An 18812-nucleotide genomic window follows, 5' to 3' on the forward strand; every position below is an offset into this window, starting at 1 on the left:
CATTTTTATAAAAATATGTTTTGAAAATTATGTTAATCATTTTTTGAAATAAGTACTAAAACCTTTTTTCATGAAGAAACATATTTTTAACTATGCAAACATTTTGATACACTTTATAAACATTTTTTGAAAATGTCATGATCACATTTTGAAAACTTGTGCAGAAATTTTAAAATGTGACTTAGATTAATTTGAATGTATGAATCATTTCTTTTGAATCAAAAAAATGTTTTTAAATAGGGTAAACATTTTTTTAAATTTCAAATAAATATTTTTCAAATGAGAAATTAGTTAATTTTCACAATTTTTTATACACATGATTAATATCTTTTTTTTATTCATGTTACATTTTGCCGGTACATTAGAAACCTTTTTTAATACACATTTAAATTTTCTCAGTTACGAGTTAAATAATTTTTAAAATATATGTAATATTACGTTATACATTAGAAAAATAAAATAAAAGTATGAAGGAAAACCTGAAAAACAAAAATAAAAAACACATTGTCAATGTTACGGCAGCGCAGAGCGGGATGTGGTTACGGGGCCGGGCCAGTTCGGGCTCCCTGAAGGCTGAAAGCCCGGCCCTCGGATCGCCAAGCCTTTGCACCACGTGGCACGTGCACGAGTACATTGCGTTAACCGTATGTACCCACGGCGTGTGCATGACACGTAGGGCCGAGCGCGCAAACCCTAGATCCAGAGCCGCGGACAAGACACACACCGCCTCATCTCTCGAGCCTTGGGAAGTTTGTGCCCGTGGCCACCGCCGGCCATCCACCTCGCAAGTCGGCCCTCGCCAGGACTCCGCCGTACTTTCCCGAGGTTGAGGCCCGCCGGCCGCCGCGGCCTCGCCCCCACACCTGCCGGCGCCCCACCACCGCAGGCCGTTTCCTGGTAATGATGCCTGGATTGGTTACCAGTTTCTTTTATTCGGTACTGTATATGCTTGCAATTGCCACGACTGATGCAAAAATCAGCTGAAATCAAGCGAGCACTGAGTCTGAAAGTAATAAAAAGCATAAAACACCGTCGTTTTTACAACTTGTTAGCATCCCTAGTTCAGCCATCACTTGGTGATCTGCCGAGAACTCTGTGGTTTGCTCTGCTCTCAATTCAATTACATCATTATATTATATGCCCTGTACTTGCACATGCTCATGCTTTATGGAGCCAGCAGTGAAAAACTGAACTAGTGTGCTTAAACCTCACATGTGTACAGCCCTTGCTTCCAGACCACCCACCAATTTGGTCATACTTTAACACTCAGATCACTTAAGTCACCTTATCTGTCTTTCGCAAAAGGGAAAATAACAGAGAATCACCCTTTTGATTATTATAATTGATTGAGTTATCATTCACACCCTCGTAATGTTCCCTGCATGAAATTTCATGTAGAAAACGCAATGACCTAATTTTTTAAAGCTTTGAGGCAAGTTGTTTTGTTGGAAAATTTCCTTATATCGTAGAAAATGCTCAAACAACCAACTGAGCAACTACTACTCAAAGTTGCCTTGCTGGCTAAAGCTCTGTTCTACTTCTTACAGTTGCCTAATTTTTGTATTCATCTCATCTTGTTAGGAAACAGAAGCTCATGGGGACGGGACAAATTGTGGGTGTTCTTCAGATAGGTGGCGAATTCACCACAGATGCTGATGGGCTTATGTCCTATTCTGGTGGAGAGGCACATGCAATGCTTATCAAAAGTGACTGGACTTTCAGTGCATTTAAGCATGAGATATCTTCAACGCTTAATAATCTCAAGGTCGACCAGTTCTTGTTCAAGTATTTCCTCCCAAAGAATAATAGGACCTTGATTTCTATTTCCAATGACAAGGACCTACGTCGCATGGTTGAATTCCATGCAGAGTCGGAGACGACATACATTTATGTCATAAAGAAGGTCGACAACAGGTACCTTTCTGAACATCAATTGTTTTTTCCACTTGCATTGCCAAAATGACAAATGAAATATTTACAGTGCAAAGAGCGTTGTTGCTGACTCGGCCACTCCTACACATGCAATTGCCGTTGTCCCAACGACTCCGGATGGGTCTAAGAGACAAAAGGTGTGCGCAGAGTGGAAGGATGTGATCACTGGAGTCGGCCAAGTATTTGAAAGCCCCAAGGATTTCCGTGATGCCTTGCATAAGTATGCCATTGCACATAGGTTCCATTACAGATTTATCAAGAATGACTCAACTCGTGTTACTGCAGAATGTACTGGTGAAGATTGCCCATGGCGGATACATGCTTCCAAGTCTCCTGCCAATATAGATTTCATGATCAAGAAAATATCTGAAACCCACACCTGTGAATCTGAAACTGTGAAAAGTCATCGTTTGGCGTCACAACGATGGGTTGCTAGTGTTATAAAGGAAAAGTTACGTGATAGCCCACACTACAGGCCAAGAGACATTGCAAATGATCTCCAACAGGAGTATGGATTGTGCCTAAATTACTCGCAGGCTTGGCGTGGAAGATCAATTGCTCAGAAAGAACTTTATAGTGCACATGATGAGGCATGCATCCAGCTACCATTGTTTTGTGAAAGTATTAAGGAAACAAACCCTGGAAGTGTGGCAACAGTGGTAACTATGGAAGATTCAAAATTCTGTTTCTTTGTTGCTTTCCATGCATCGCTTTATGGTTTTGAGCATGGGTGCAGGCCACTCCTTTTCCTTGATGCAGTATCTGCAAAATCGAATAAGCAATGGAAGTTACTGACTGCTACTTCAGTTGATGGACAAGGGGATGTGTTCCCAGTTGCATTCACTGTAGTGGACAACGAGAGCCGTGAAAATTGGCATTGGTTTCTTGAGCAACTAAAATATTCACTGTCGGCATCTCATGACATAACATTCATATCTAATGGAGAAAATGGATTATGGGATGAAGTACCATTGGTGTTCCCTGACAGTCATCATGGATATTGCATGGACTTCCTTATTGGAGCATTTAAGAGGCAATTGGACGATGCGTGGACTGAAGAAGTAAGAGATGCTATGGTTGAGCTTCTTAAGAGGGCCATATTTTCATGCACAGTTGATGAGTTCAATCTGTGTATGGAGCAAATTAAAAGTGAATCTGATAAGCTTGCTGAATGGCTTTTGGAGATCAAACCTGAGCGGTGGTCAGATGCCTTTTTCATGGGGTCGCGGTATGGTCAGTATTCATGCAATATTTCCAGCACTGTTCTTGACTGGATCCCCCCAAGACATGAGCTTCCCGTTGTGCAGTTGGTTGACACAATAAGATGCAAGCTCATGGATATGATGTACACACGCAGAGAGTCTGCTAATGAATGGCCTGATGGATTAACGCCTGTAGCTAACCAGAAATTGCAGGAAGAAGTGAGCAAAGCTCACTCACTGAATGTTATGCCCACAGAAAGTGATGGCGATGGTAATTTGTTCAAGGTATGCGATGACTCAGTTAATGTTGTCAACATTGAGAAGTTTGACTGCACCTGCCGAAAGTGGAATGTTTCTGGGTTGCCATGCATGCATGCAATTGCAGTATTTGAGCACACTGGGCAATATGCATATGACTACTGTGTACAGTATTTCACGACGAAATGTTACCGCTCGACCTATTCAATGTCCATAAATCCGATACCTGATGTTATTCTGGGTCCTACTACATCAACGGACAATTGTCAGAGTCTAGCGACATTCCCGTTCCCAATTCGAACTCGTCGACGGGTTGGCAGGCCGAAAGAGAAACCAGCTGATCCGCGCATCACAATTAAAAGGGCAGTGCGCTGCAGCAGATGTAAAGGTTATGGTCACAACAAAGCAACTTGCAAAATTCCTATCAGCGGCGAAGCCTTGCCTGCCTTGCCTGCCTTGCCACCAGCTGAGCTCTCCGATGTACACAATTAAGGTGGAGAATTACTCTTGATGTTCCCTGTAAGCAAATGCTTCTATTTCTTTCTTTGGGAACCTGTGACATGGTAGTTGCTTCTAGCCAAGTTGCTCTGTATTCACTGTTTTGCTTAGGCTAGCGACATTTGTTTAGTAAATTAAACATTGTGATGTTCACCATTGCAGAAACTGGGGAAATTCTGCCATGTTCCGATGCCCAGTCTATGTGTTGTTGTATTTATCTTTCCTCCTGCCGTGGGTCTGTCTTACCATTTCAAGCAAGGCAAGAAATGCGTCATAACTCATAACTTCAGGTTGAATTTTTGGTGCATTTGAATTGCAGTTGATAATGCTCGGGCATTTATATTGTGCCGGAAGAAATTTCTTAGTTATTATGCCTGAAGCAATTTCTTGTTTCTTGTGCAACATGGGCCATATTTTAGGGTAGTCTATTTGCCATCTTTATATATTTTAGCATCGTATTGAGCCAGTAAATATATATGCTGTTTTAACGCATTTGAATTTATGGACTGGAAGTCAGAGGTTATTAATTTGCTGCTTGTAAGCGGAAGAGCATTCATTGCAGCGTTTGAACTGTTTTGGTCAAGTACAACCTGAATGGGTGATCCTCTTGTTTTGTTTGTTGCCAAATAGTATTTGGCTGCATATGGATCCGTTGCTGTTGCCTTACATATTGTTGCCAAAATTTTGGGCCAGCCCAGGAGAGAGGATTCCTTCACCAAATAACTGGCGAGCTAGTATTGACAGGCACGCTGTCGGGACCCCGATCCTAAGCCATAGAAATCCAGCCTGTAACACATCGCATCCTTTTGCGGTCTCACGCACGGTTAACCCCACGGTTGCCACCTTACCTTAGCCGGGACCGTTTGCGCCTTTTGACTCACGTATGCAATTGTGTTGCTAGCATTCCATGTCAAAGAATCCGGGTCGACATAACTAGTCATAAACTCAAGTGGCTCAACTGTACAGAGACAGGCATACATAACCCAACAAAGCAGGTGTCGGTCATCAGCGAGTGTAGACGAGTCGTAGCAAGCTACAAGGACTTCATTACCCCGCGTGACATTTCTCCGTAGAGACAGACACAACAACTAAGAAGGATACATGCCGGTCAACCAATGTGTCCGGAGCAGTAGCGAACTACCAAGGCTTGGTGGAAACACAAAGGGGCATTTATCTGTATAGAGAGCTACTAAGGGCATATGACTAGGTGTTGAATCCCATACATATCACAGTGCATCACACGTACGCATGACATACTTTGATATGCATAGATACAACAATGGCATCACAACATAACCATACAACATCACAACGTTTATTTAGAAGACTCGGAAGAGTCTTACATAATAAGTTCATACAGGTAGGGGTCACACGACCCGACACTCAAGTCATACAAGCAAAGTCATACAAACCAAGCGGAAGCATTAAAGCTGACTGAGTACAGACAGTTGAAAGGAAAAAGGCATAAAGCCTGACTATCTACAGATCCCTTCTGAAAGGGGTCAGGTCGTAGCTAGGACACCAGCTACTCATCATCATCGAGGTCTAGATAGAACCCACCTGTTGGCTCGTGGGTATCTTTTGTAACATTTATTAAACAAACATGAGTACAAAGGTACTCAACAAGACTTTAGAACATATCTATCTACTCATGCACATATATCAGTAAAGGGGGTTGTGGGGTTTCATGCAGCAAGCCAACTTTGACTCTTGGCTAGACTAAACTATAATTTTAAATAGTTTTAAAACAACTTTGATAAGTCGTACACGAGTCCACTACCACCACAACAATACACTATCATGGATTCCTTTCCGCCTCCCTACAGAAATGCCATACATGATACTCACATTTATCTTGATACTTTTATGAGTAGTCATTAAAGTTATCTATGAACAACATATGCCTTCAAGTAGTCCATATCCGCGGACGCGGCTATTCGAGTAGATCATAACTCCGCAGGGGTGTTCTTCTTCACACACGCTCTCACCACTTATCGCCATGTGCACGTCATGCACCTCGGCAACCTTCAAGCGGAAGCCCAGCGAGGGAGTCGGCCACGACCGTTAACCACGCTAATACCTAGTCCAGGTTTATCGCCTATTTAAGAGTGAATTCGCACGGAAGTCCGACCGAGGTTTCTGCTACGGTCCCAAACGATGTGCGCAGGGTTCCCAAGCCCACCATCCGGGTGCCACTTGGTACACCGTGCCACTGCCTACCGCATCATAGCCCACCTCTAAGGCCAGCACCATGCACAGCCTCCAGCATGACTATAAACACCAGAAGCTAGTTGCAACTCCTGGACCGAGTACTAGGCGATTAATAAGTCGAGCGGGGTCATATTTCAGGGCCCAGCATGTGGTAGTAACTAGTCTTGGATTACATACACGAAACTCAGTTCCTAAGGACGGTTCAAATGAAATAACCCGCCATGTACTCCTACATAGCCTTTCATCGGTACCTTTACCAAATCAGGTTTCACACTTATTCTATGTCTCTAGAACACATTCATCCATTCCTGTTCATCACCCAGATGAAACAGACCTGACATAACTCTAGGCATAGCAAGCATAGCAGGATAAGACACATCATGACTCAAGCAACTACCAGGTATGCTATGTTGCAAGCTTTGGCTATTTACTGTGACAATGACAGGTCATGCAAAGGAATAGGTTCAGCTACCGAAGTAAAGCATTTGAAATATTTTGTCCTAATGCAATAAGTGAGAGCAGGAGCGGGAACATGGGATTATATCGGGATGATCAAAAGGGTGCTTGCCTTGTTGCTCAGCAGAAGGATTAAATCCGACAGTCGGATATTCGGACGTATCCGGAAGGGCAGAGCCTACTGAGATAATAACGACAACCAATAACATTCATATGCAACAATATGATGCATGAACATGGCATGAAATGAAATGTAGCATTGTTTGAGGTGACTAACCGAACCTTAGTATGAATCTGATTTGAATTCAAAATTCAAATATTAATTGAAATAAGATATTTATCAAATTCATTTAATTGATTTGACCTGATGTTGTTTCATAACTTTGTTTGTCATGCATGAAAGTAGCACCATTGTGTTCATTGAATTTTTCTGATCATTTTACATATAATATTTGTCAGATTTGGAGTTATATTTGATTTTCTATGAATTTCCAAAGTTTTGAACTTATTCTGAAATTGTTAAATCACAGAATTAGATTTATTGCGCGAGGCTGACGTGATCAGGATCAACAGGGGCTGGCCAGGTCAAACCTGACCAGTAGGGCCCAGTGGTCAGTGGCTCAAGGGCTAATCCCGCGCTGACCAGAGGCTAAGTGGGGTAACTTCATCCAAAGGGAGTAGCTGTCAGCCTCTAAGGGCGGCGCTAGGTGAGCAAGGGCTCCAGACCTAGCGAGGTGAATTGAAGCAAATGAGGTGAGGTAAGAGCATAGCTAGCCCTTCCTTGAAGCGTCGGGGCCGTGTCCAGGAAGGATGGGGAGGGGTGCGGCTTTGCCGTTGGTGGAGAAGAGATAAAGTTGTGAGAAAGAGAAAAAATGAGGATTGATGTTTTCTGCTCAAATTTGAGCAGGAAAGGTGAATTTGAGGAGGTACTCAAACTTTTGAGGGATTACAAGTTTTGATGCAAGGGTTAATTGTCGAAACAATGGTTTTAGGGATTAAAAGATTTTAGTGGAAGGACTAGAAATGTTGTAAGGGAGTTGGAATTTTTGTCCAAAAGGACCCCCTGTCGAGTGGGATTGTCAAAAGGGACCACCTGCGAGTGCAAACGAAAAAAAAGACCCCCACCCCGGGTGGCGGCAGGCGCGCCAGGCGGCACGTGGCACCTGCCGCCACCGCACGAGGCGGCCGTGGGGCCTGCCGCCACCACCCCTGGCGGCCGGGGCCTGCCGCCACCGGCAGAGGCGGCCAGTGCCGGAGCCCGTTCCCGCCCACTCCTGTCCGTAACGGACAAGGCCGGGTGGGCCCTGCCGCCTCGGGAGCAGGCGGCCAGGCCACTGTTTCCGCGCGGCCGACACTGTTGATGATTGCGCTGATTTCCGCGCGGCCAGATTCCCAGGCTTATTTCCCGCTCGCACAGATGAAACAGTGGGAATTTTTCCCGCTCTCCACCGATGAAACAGTCAAAATTTACTCCTGCCAACTTGCTCCGGTTCGGACCGTGCAATCCTTTTGAACAAAAATATTGTGCAAGTTGCACGGATGGCTAAGTGCATGGGAGGCATATACTATGGATATTTTGTTGGGCCGTGGTTATCCCTCATCCCTCGAACCAAACCAAGATATCCACGCCGGTGAAGGCGGGCGGTTTTTTCCGTGGTTTCACGGAGCTCTCATCTTCGGGTCAGCATTGTTCACCGCGGCGATTTCAGAGGGACTCTTTGTCTCCTGGTCGACACTGTTCGTTACGGTGGTTTCATGTGGCTTTTATCTCTAGGTCGACATTGTTTACAATAGCGTTTCTTATATTTATGTATAGAGAAAGTATGGTTTAGCTCTCGATCAAATATTTTGGGAGTGAATGTTTGATTGCTATCGCAGCAGTGACACTGCCATGGAATAAAGTCGAAAACATTACTAACTAATCACTTGGTGATGTTGCTCTCGTTGGTCGCCATAATATGTAATCTTAATACTTAAAATGCAACTATCATTTACATGAAAGTAAATGATTTTGAATCCTTGTTCGTATAATCACACACAATTCTCTTTCATGGTTCTATAATGATGCTCTTAGTAAAGTTGGTATTTTTTTTGTATGACGCTTAGAGCTTTGTACTTGTTTCTTCTTTATCTTCTATAATGATCACACACAATTCTCTGTCATGGTTTGAAAAAAAATATCATTTATACAAAAGTAACTACAAGAGTCTTTTAAGAGTTCGTACTACAAGACTACATATGGATGTATATGGACTTATTTTAGAATGTACACGCGATAACGACGGACGAGCAGTGCAATAGTTTCCCGCCTAATTTTCCCGCGTTATTTTCCCGCCAAATTTTCCCGCTGCAGTTTCTCGTTTTCGCGCCCTTTTTTCCCGCGTAGACATCCGGCAGAGCCTATAAAAGGAGGCAGGGAGTGAAACTCTCTTCACCATCAGACAGACTTCAAAGCACCTGCACCTCCATAGTCAATATGAGTTTGCCTTGTTCGGATCAGAGCATTAGGCCTAGGAAAATGCAGAGTGCGAGCTTGCCTCGGGGGGTAGAAGCAGTTCGATGTTGGTGCGGAGATGTCTGCAAGGTGAAGGAGGTGACAAATTTTTCAGATTGGTTGGGCATGAAGTTTTTCATGTGCGCCAATTATGAATCTGATCCACCCGAATCTATTTCTGCGTACGTCAGGCCTCCGATATGCTCAAGTCATCCAGATTATTGTTATTTGATATTATTGTTTACTTGAATCTGATCCATCCTTTAGTCTCCTCCTCCTCTCTGCATGTACTATCGTTGGATTGACACGGAAATGCCGGACTGGGCGGTGACCGAGATTCGTGAAGGAGGTCGCCGTGCATGGGCTAGCTTGGACTTGGAAGAGCGTTGTGAGAAGGCTGAAGCAGAGGAGAAAGCAGAGCAGAAGAAAGAGTGGGAAGATTACTGTGTGGAGCAGAGGGCTTTTCTTGATGAGATGATAAGGAAAAATCAAGAAGAGAAACTTCGGCTGGAGGAGGTTTACAGACAGCGGGAACAGGCCCGTGAAGCTGAGAGGGAGAGAAAGAGAGAAAGGGCTCGTGCCGCCAAGGCAGCAGAAGAAGCTGGTGATGGAAAAGGAAAATATCCACGTTGGACTCAGTAGATTTATTTTATTGTATGTTAAGTTGTGTTAGTTGTATCTTAATTTCTGCAAGTTGTATCTTAATTTCGGCAAATTGTATCTTATTTTCAGTAATGTGTATCTTAATTTCCGCAATGAGTATCTTAATTTCAGCTACGTGTATGTTCATTTTATCCCGCCATTTATTTCCCGCCTCGCTTTCCCGCCATTTTATCCCGCGTATAGCTTTGCCGCCAGTTTGTTCCCGCCTCGCTTTCCCGCCCTTGCTTTCCCGCCCTCGCTTTCCCGCCTCGCTTTCCCTCCTCATTTTCCCGCCATTAGTTATTCGTCTCGTTCTGCTGCACCTATAAAACCCCCTCCAGACCAAGGTGGGTAAGGAGTGTGCTGAAAATCTCTCATTATCCTTTCGATCGTAGTTTTCATAGTGGTATGTCCGAGTGTCTTCTGCGCTTAGCTAGCAATTTCAAGATAGATAATAGAATAGTTTCATGGGACGAACTCATCAGTAGTGACACGCTACTGAATGAGGTTGCCCACGCATTAGCTAGGAAGGGGTGGCCTGCAAGGACATATGAGGAGATTCGGAAAGAACTTCTGCGGTTGAATGAAAGATGGAAGAAAAAAGGCCAACACATACGCGGTGGAGGTGGAGTAAAACGTCCCTTCTTATGGATTGACGATAGTGAGGACGAAGACGATATCTTCATGCCGAGTACCAAGAGCGCGTCATCGACGAAGGCCAAGAGCGCATCATCATCGAAGGCCAAGAGTAGCGCTTCGTCAAAGGGCGAGAGCTCTGCATCGTCGAAGGATGACGACGACTTTATGTAGTTTTTTTTATGAACTCTACATCTTAATGTATCTTATTTTATGTATGTTATTTTATGTATGTTATTTTATGAATCTTATTTTATGGAAGCAACTTCAAATATATCGGGAACTTTTATTTCATGAAACTACATAGATGTCTTGTACGTATATCTGAAAGTTTGAAACTGACATAGAGAGATGCAATTGTTCGCACACATACATAGACGAATCACCCTATGCGACGACGACCAGCTGGCCTTGCCCGACGACCGGAGGGTGACAATCGATCAGGGGGTCTGTGTTCACGAAGACCACGACCGTACTGTCCCTCGTGTTCCTGTGTCTGCGACTCATGCATAGGTGGTGGAGTCTGAAATCCATATTGAGATGATGATTCTAAATTGTAGGTGAATGGTTGTGACTCAGAATTGATGTAAGATGGACCAATAACGTCCTGCCCGAAAAAATCATTTATCATTCCTGGGAGCGTGCATTGAGTATCATGGGTTTCTGTGAGTATTTCTTTCTGTACGCCACGCTGGGTATGTTCATCTCCCCATGATGGATCATTAATTTCCTGCTCCACGAAGAAATGTTTTTAAAATAAATTGTGTGTAGCAAAAAGATGTGTAAATAGAAGTTATGTAATTGCTTATTATAATTGTACATACCTGACCGCTGTTGTAGCTTTGTGCTCCCTCGCTTGTCTCAGCCCAACGATTCTCCTCGGGCATCCTAATCCCTCGCGTGGGCAGATATGACTGAGATCCTTGAATGTGTGCGCCATATGCTGTATATGCATCCTGCTCCACGAAATGAGTCTGTTCGGGTGTCGAACCTACATCTGGAGCATTTACCTGTGATGTCTGCCCATGTATTGGTAGAGACGAGTCATGTCGTGGAAGTGTCGGCATAGTATTACGACCCTCTCCCCACCGCATGGACGACGACGGCGCCGCACTCGGTCTAGCTGACCTCGGTTCCGGAATGTTGTACGCTGCAGTGACAACGTCGTTCTCTGTACCGCATCTCGTAAACCTTGTGCTCACGAATTCGCTAATTTTTTTAAACCACGACCTGCCTTTAGGATCAATTCCCTGGGCTCGCATTCCTTCACTCGCCATCGCTTGTACTTGAGTGCAAATATCAATCTGAAAAAAATCGTTGTTCGTTGGTTAAATTGTTCATGAAATGATGGACCTGAATAGCAAGATGTTGATTATTACCGCGGAGTCACGATAGTAAGCTGATGATGTGTCCATCCGTCTCTGCAACTGTTCCATATGCGTTGGATGTGTTGGCATCGTAGGTGGTTCACTCGTCAGTCTAGTACGCGTGCTCATGCGATACCAATTATAGTACGCTTCTGTCGTAGTTGCATCGTACATTCTGCATAAATAAATTAACATTACTAAATTGACATCACATTCTGTATTTTATAAGCACATAATTAAATTAACATTAGTAAAATTACCGTTGCTGAGGCACTATATTTTGTAGAGCTTCATTATTCCACTGATTTATCCATTCAATGTTTTATGCATTCCAGTCCACACCAGATCTGCCCATATGCTCATCCTGTAATTATAGATAACAAAAAAAAATTCAAGAATAGTTGATGGAATATCTATTTAGCTAGGTCACATCTTACTTACTTATGAGTTTCTTCGTCGATACATCTTGGAACCGGTGGTGGAATATCTTGATATAGACCGAACTGTCTCATGACACGGTCAGGATTATACGGTTCCACAAACCATAGATAGAGTAAATTGCAGCGAGTCATCCAAAAGGCACTATCTCTCACGCATTCCACTGGCATGTGTTGCGAACCAAATACCATATCAATGTGCGCCTCAGTCCACGGGTTCCATGTTATTAGTGAGTCGTTAAGAAGCTCAAACTGATCATGGTATATGGGGTAACAATTTTTTGCAATTTTAGTAGACCATTTTTTTCGACCCAGCATCCACCGAGTGGACATAGTTACAACACCCTCACCATAGTTGTATGGGGTTGCGGGTTCTACTATCTGCGGTCGTCCTACAGGTAAGTATTCCCAGGACCACAACTGTAGAAACTCGTAGGAGACACAAAGTAATGGAGCTTTAGATGTGAATGCCGTTTTTTGAGTGGCATCACACAACCCTCGGTATGTGTGAGAAAGCAAAGCAGAACCAAAGCAGAACCAAAGCTATATGGTGGATTTTGGGGTAAAGGTTCGTCTACTATCTTTGCGGAAAAATAGATGAGACCAGGCAAAACTACATCCCCGTGAGAATTAGGAAACATCACACCGAAGAGCCACAACAAATATGCAAACAAGTGTCTCTTCGTTGTCTCAGGATCAGCATGGGTAGATAAAATTTCAAAGTTAATACGAAGCCAGCTGTGTGGGACACCTCGAGGAGGACCAGAACGATCTGATATGGGCATTTCGAGCCTCAGACGGGCAGAGACATCTGCTGGCCAATTAGGAGAAACTCGTGGATGTACCACTGGCACACCTCTAATTGGTAAAGCTGTGATCATTGACACATCTTTTAAAGTAGGTGCAAGCTCTCCACATCGAAAGTGAAATGTGTGGGTCTCCGGTCTCCATCTATCAACGAGGGATGTCAAAAGGGATGGGTCGGCAGTAAAACTACCTCGACGAGCTGCGATGTTCGCAAAATGTAGGAGTCCATAAGCCTCAAGGTGTTCAAGGAACCGATTCTCTATTGACCAGGGCGTCTTTACAGTTCGAAGCCGGAAGGTCTGAGGAGGATTTTCATGATTTAGATTTATGAAAAGCTGGCAACGGTGGTGGTTGTCGTGATAACCATTCAAAAGCTGGGGCATTTCAGCCATAACCTGCAATCACGATGAAAAAAATTAAATATTCCGAATATTACATCACGATTAAATTAAAATACATATTCCGAATATTACGTCATGATTAAATTAAAATACATATTCCGAATATTACATCACGATTAAATTAAAATACATATTCCGAATATTACATCACGATTAAATTATGAATACATAGCATGATTACATATCACGCAGTGTTGTTGTTACGATACGAACACTCCCTACGCGGGTGACCAGCACACCTACATACGCGGCATCGCCTTGGTTCTCCCAACTGGCTGTGGTCCATGTCATTGCGATGACGCCTAGACTGACGCCGTCCCTTGCTGGTTCGCATCAATGCGGGATCTGGAACCCATGTGGTGCCTTCTGGCCATAATTGCTTGTAGTTCGTATCAATGCCCCATGCCCAAAACTCACCATTCCAAGTGTTGTACAAATTGTGCATGTTGAAGTATGGTGATACGTATGGCTCGACACTAATTTGTTGATCTGCAGCTGCCCGCAATACGTGACTACAAGGATATCCCAGAATCTTGGGCTTGTTGCAAGTGCACTCACACGAGGTTGCGCCAAGCGTCACAGCTTGTTTTTTTGCTCCCCTGTGGTGACCCTTCACAAACTTTGCTCGCACACTAACTTACCATTTATTCCTAAGTGCATCTACCTGCCTGCACCCATGTCTTTGCGACTTCTTTGCTTTATCATCAAGATGTCTTTGCATCTTCTCAGACCAGGTCTTGTTCAAATCAACTAGCGCCTTGGCAACGGTGACTCTATCTGCAAAGTATGACACAGTCCGGTTCCAAGTTTCATCAATTAGTGCTGTGATAGGTAGTGCCCTCACCCCTTTAAGAACACCATTGTACACCTCGGACATGTTGCTTGTCATTATACCGTATCTAGCGCCAGTGTCATGAGACTGCGCCCACTTGTACAAATTGGGATAATTCTCATTAATCCACTGGCTCAAATTTATTGCTGTTCGACGACCCCTCCGGTCTTCTCTCGCCGGGAGGGATGCGCGCTCGATCTGACCATTGATACCTGCCCAGATAGCATTCATTTTTGCTGTAGTTTTCTGCATGCACATCCTCTTGAATAGCTTGAACCAATCTTTGTTTTTGAATTTCGAATAAAAATTAGCTGCCAAATGCCTCATGCACCACCTTGTCTCCAGATCGGGCCACCCCCAATCTGGATCTTGTGAAGCCTTAATTATCTCAAGCGCGCTTAATAGTCCGGTGTTGCGATCAGAGATGATGCAAACCCCTTCCCGATCTTTGATGACACCCATCTTCAGGCAACACAGGAACCATAGCCAACTATGTTTGTTTTCGCTCTCCACTAGTGCATAGGCAATAGGAAGAAGTTGATTGTTTGCATCAGCTGCCATCGCCACTAAGAGTGTGCCCTTGTACTTTCCTGTGAGAAATGTACCATCAATTGATACAACCGGACGACAATGCTTGAATGCTTGTATAGTCTGGGCGAATGCCCAGAATAAGCGGTCCAGGATTTGCTCGTCCGGGTTTAATGGATTTGGACGTTCTTTCCGGAAAACTTGAGTCCCCCTATTAGCAACTGAAATCTGATGCAACATTCTAGGGGCAAAAGAGTACGCCTCCTCATAGGTTCCATACTACCTCTGAAATATCTTTTCCTTTGCATGACGAGCCTTGCTATAGCTGACAGGGAAACCAATCAGATCAGATGCAGTTGCACGCAAAGCCCTAATACTAATATTAAGACTTTGCTGCACAATGGTTTGCATCACCTGTGACACATATTCTGCAGTCACGTTGCGGTGCTCTCAAAGAGTGCCGGTTTGCTCACAACCATGTTGCTCTATTTTTGTGACATGCCATGGCTGACATACCCCAGGCTTCTGGCGAGCAATAACTCTTCCGCGGCAACCCGCTTCGCGATGGATGCATATGAGTTTCAACTCCTTTTTATCAGACTGCTTCACTCTATGTTGCCTGTGTATAGCAATTGCATAGCTATGTATTGCTTGTTTAGCAGATTTCTTATCTGGGAAAATCTGTCCAACGGCCAGACTCCCCGCGTCTAGGCCAGCAACAGAGTGAAATTCATTGGTGATGCTCATAACCTGTAAAAACTCTGGGTTGATTGCTGCAGCGACCGCATTCTCAGGAGGAACAACTTCATCATCATCTGATTCCGAAGACGCAAAAGAATGACCATCATCGTCATCATCTAGCGCCTCCGGCAATCCCTCGACATGTTCGCTCATGTCAACGACCGCAGACCAATATCCCGTGTCATACACTTGTTGGCCACCTGTTGGTTCCGTTGGGCCGGCGTCGGGGGCTACAGTTATGGCCACTTGTTGGCCACCCCTTGGTTCCGATGGGCCGGCGTCGGGGGTTACAGTTATGGCCAACTCGGCCTCACCGGCACCGCTACTGCACTCGGCGACATCACTGGCAGAAATGAACTCCACATAAACCATGGGTTGTCCATACATGGAGTTATTGGGATTGCTTGAAAAACCCATGTACGACGCCCATGCTCTTTCACCAGTAACCCGTCGCAGAACCCAACGATTTCCTCCCTCAACCACGAAAGCCTCCAGGGTCATTTTTTTTCCATTCATCGCTGAACCAAACACCGATCGGATGCACCTTCTAACTGCCGCATACTCTACATTAACCATGTCTTTCACTACAACCGTAGTCATCCCGCACCTAGACACATCCACACCAGAAGGACCCTCACGTACGATGTGCCCATAAAACACTAACAAATTTTCCATAGTACCTAATGAGCAGCCATATTTACATCGTTAGTCCATTAAAAATCATATTTTTATATTTACATTGTAATAACAACATCCATTACTTATCTTTTTTACATATAACAATTTAACAACATCCATTACATCTACGCATAATAATTTATATTGTATCATTTATCGTGACACTACATCTATAAAATAAATAGAAGATGAATTACAATATGTCATTCATACCTCTGGTTTAAATAAGGATATCCTTCCGAATATAATATATCACCAGAATAATATCAGCGAATTCCACCTATTTTCATATGAACAAAAATATTACACACATAATTATTTCCGTGCTAGCAAAAGTCTAAAAATACATACTGCATGCATATATATATATATATATCACGAGTCATATTTCTACGGGGTTGACAAATTATCAAATAAACAAATATATTACACACGCGTCTTGCATGTAATAATACTAATGGAGCTAACATATTATTACATGTTTTTTACAAAAATGCTAGTTAGATAGGCATTTTTCCGGCTCCTTTCTAAATACCAGTTGCATGCAAACACGAACAAATCATCGGTAATATATGAACATAGTCGACCTATTATCACATGAACACAAATATGAACAAAGTCTCATACCTTGATCTTCAACTTAGTAGTTCATATCGCATGACAAAATAGTTCCACAAAAGTGATAATACGCTCCCTAAGACAAAAGAAAACACATACTTAGAAACTAATCAAACAAAATAAAAACATCATGCATGCAAACACGACCAACAGAAATGGAAAGCTCTTACCTTGATCTATCTTTTCTTCAACTACAACGTCTTCAAAATAGTTCCACAAAAGTGATAATACGCTCCCTAAGACAAAAGAAAACACATACTTAGAAACTAATCAAACAAAATAAATACATCATGCATGCAAACACAACCAACAGATATGGAAAGCTCTTACCTTGATCTATCTTTTCTTCAACTACAACGTCTTCAAAATCTCACTTTAAACCGTCCTAAATCGCCACATAAACATTCATACGGAGTAGCTCTTGTGAGAAAGAGAAGAGAGTGAGAAAGAGGAGTGACACGGGAGGCAACGGCAGGAGAAGAGAGTGAGAGAGGAGGCAGCGACGCGGTTCGCTTATAAAGAAGAAGTTTCACACTGTTTCGTCGGTGGAGAGCGGGAAAAATTCCCACTGTTTCGTCTGTGCGAGCGGGAAATAAGCCTAGGAATCTGGCCGCGCGGAAATCAGCGCAATCATCAACAGTGTCGGCCGCGCGGAAACAGTGGCCTGGCCGCCTGCTCCCGAGGCGGCAGGGCCCACCCGGCCTTGTCCGTTACGGACACGAGTGGGCGGGAACGGGCTCCGGCACTGGCCGCCTCTGCCGGTGGCGGCAGGCCCCGGCCGCCAGGGGTGGTGGCGGCAGGCCCCTCGGCCGCCTCGTGCGGTGGCGGCAGGTGCCACGTGCCGCCTGGCGCGCCTGCCGCCACCCGGGGTGGGGGTCTTTTTTGTCGTTTGCACTCGCAGGTGGTCTCTTTTGAAAATCCCACTCGACAGGGGGTCCTTTTGGACAAAAATTCAGGGAGTTGTGCACAGGTAAGCACCTTATAAATGGAGTGGGAAAAAATATCCAGTGATACCAGCCCTTACATGCTCCCATGCTACCAACTTAAGCATTTCAAATTTGAACATTTCACAAAATTGTGAAAAACAAATCATGGATGTTCACAACACAAATGTCGACAAGCCCTAAATATTAAGATCAAAGTTCAAAATACACATGCAGAAGAAAAACAATCAGATGTGAATAGTGTTATTTTTGTTATTTTTCTTCTTTTGACACTATTCATTTGTCTTTTTTTGATTTTCGGTGTTTATTCGAATTTGGATCTGAATTTTTAGGGGTTGCCCAAACATCTGTTGTGAACATTCATGATTTTTTTTCAGAATTATTTGAAATGGTTAAATTTTTTTTTTTTAAATTGATAGCATGTGAGCATTTACCATGGGATGAGTAACTTAAAGTCTACAGAATTATTCACAAGGCCAACCAATGACCAAAATTTCTGATAAGAGATAAGCATTTGGCATGACTGATATTTTAGTAGGGTGAGTTGGGGCCTGGGGTCACAAACCAAATAGACCCTAGGTTTTCCGTTTGTTCACTTCAATGACTCGGAAGGGTGATAGAAATGCCCGTCCAGTCACTCCTCAAACCGTCGGATCTTACTTAAAACTGAAATCCCAACCCTAGATTTTTCAATAAGTAAAACAAAGAACATCACAATATTTGGAACATCTCATACGACAACTTATGCGCGTGCATGCAATGAACCATCGACGGATGCTGATAAATTGTCCATAAAACAACACGTTTTGGCATCATAGAGGCCAATGCTTGCGGGCACTGCAAAAAACACCCACAACATGAATGTAAGAGCATCTCCAACTGCCCCTAACAGCCCCCCAGTCTGCCTTTTTTCGTTGGGTGAATGAAAATGTCCCAACCGCGTCCTCAGATCCCCGTTTTCACCAGTTTGGGCCTAAATTACATCCAGCGAGCCCAAGACAAACTCAGCGCACCGGGGGCGCGTGGGGGCACCGGCTGAAGCGAAAAGGCACGTGGATCCACATTGTCGTGACACCGGTCAAGTTTCCTGCCTTTTTTGATGTTCCCTCCCTTTTCCTTCCCACCATCCC

At 43.8% G+C, this 18812-nt stretch overlaps 1 protein-coding gene and 1 long non-coding RNA gene across 5 annotated transcripts; one reads left to right on the forward strand and one right to left on the reverse strand.

Annotated features, from left to right (window-relative positions):
- Positions 1-674: 674 nt before the first annotated feature.
- LOC123408532 lies at positions 675-4473 on the forward strand. Of its 3 annotated transcripts, none has more exons than XM_045101619.1 (4): positions 683-897; positions 1582-1914; positions 1982-3911; positions 4053-4473. In XM_045101619.1, the coding sequence occupies exons 2-3, from the start codon at positions 1595-1597 to the stop codon at positions 3882-3884; spliced, it is 2223 nt and encodes a 740-aa protein (XP_044957554.1). In that variant the 5' UTR covers positions 683-897; positions 1582-1594; the 3' UTR covers positions 3885-3911; positions 4053-4473. The 3 variants fall into 3 exon arrangements, with proteins under 3 accessions (XP_044957553.1, XP_044957554.1, XP_044957555.1); XM_045101620.1 differs by having other exon boundaries at positions 1982-3885; XM_045101618.1 differs by having other exon boundaries at positions 675-897; positions 1982-4473.
- An 8790-nt stretch (positions 4474-13263) lies between these two features.
- On the reverse strand, positions 13264-16790 carry LOC123412736. 2 transcript variants are annotated; one of them, XR_006613590.1, is made up of 3 exons: positions 16748-16790; positions 16334-16400; positions 13264-13335 (listed from the first exon to the last, which is right to left on the reverse strand). It is a non-coding gene; the product is annotated as an uncharacterized LOC123412736 (long non-coding RNA). The 2 variants fall into 2 exon arrangements; XR_006613589.1 differs by lacking the exon at positions 13264-13335 and adding an exon at positions 16080-16122.
- Between the last annotated feature and the right edge of the window lie 2022 nt (positions 16791-18812).

Source organism: Hordeum vulgare, chromosome 7H (genome assembly GCF_904849725.1).
Source record: "Hordeum vulgare subsp. vulgare chromosome 7H, MorexV3_pseudomolecules_assembly, whole genome shotgun sequence".
Lineage (NCBI taxonomy): Eukaryota > Viridiplantae > Streptophyta > Magnoliopsida > Poales > Poaceae > Hordeum > Hordeum vulgare.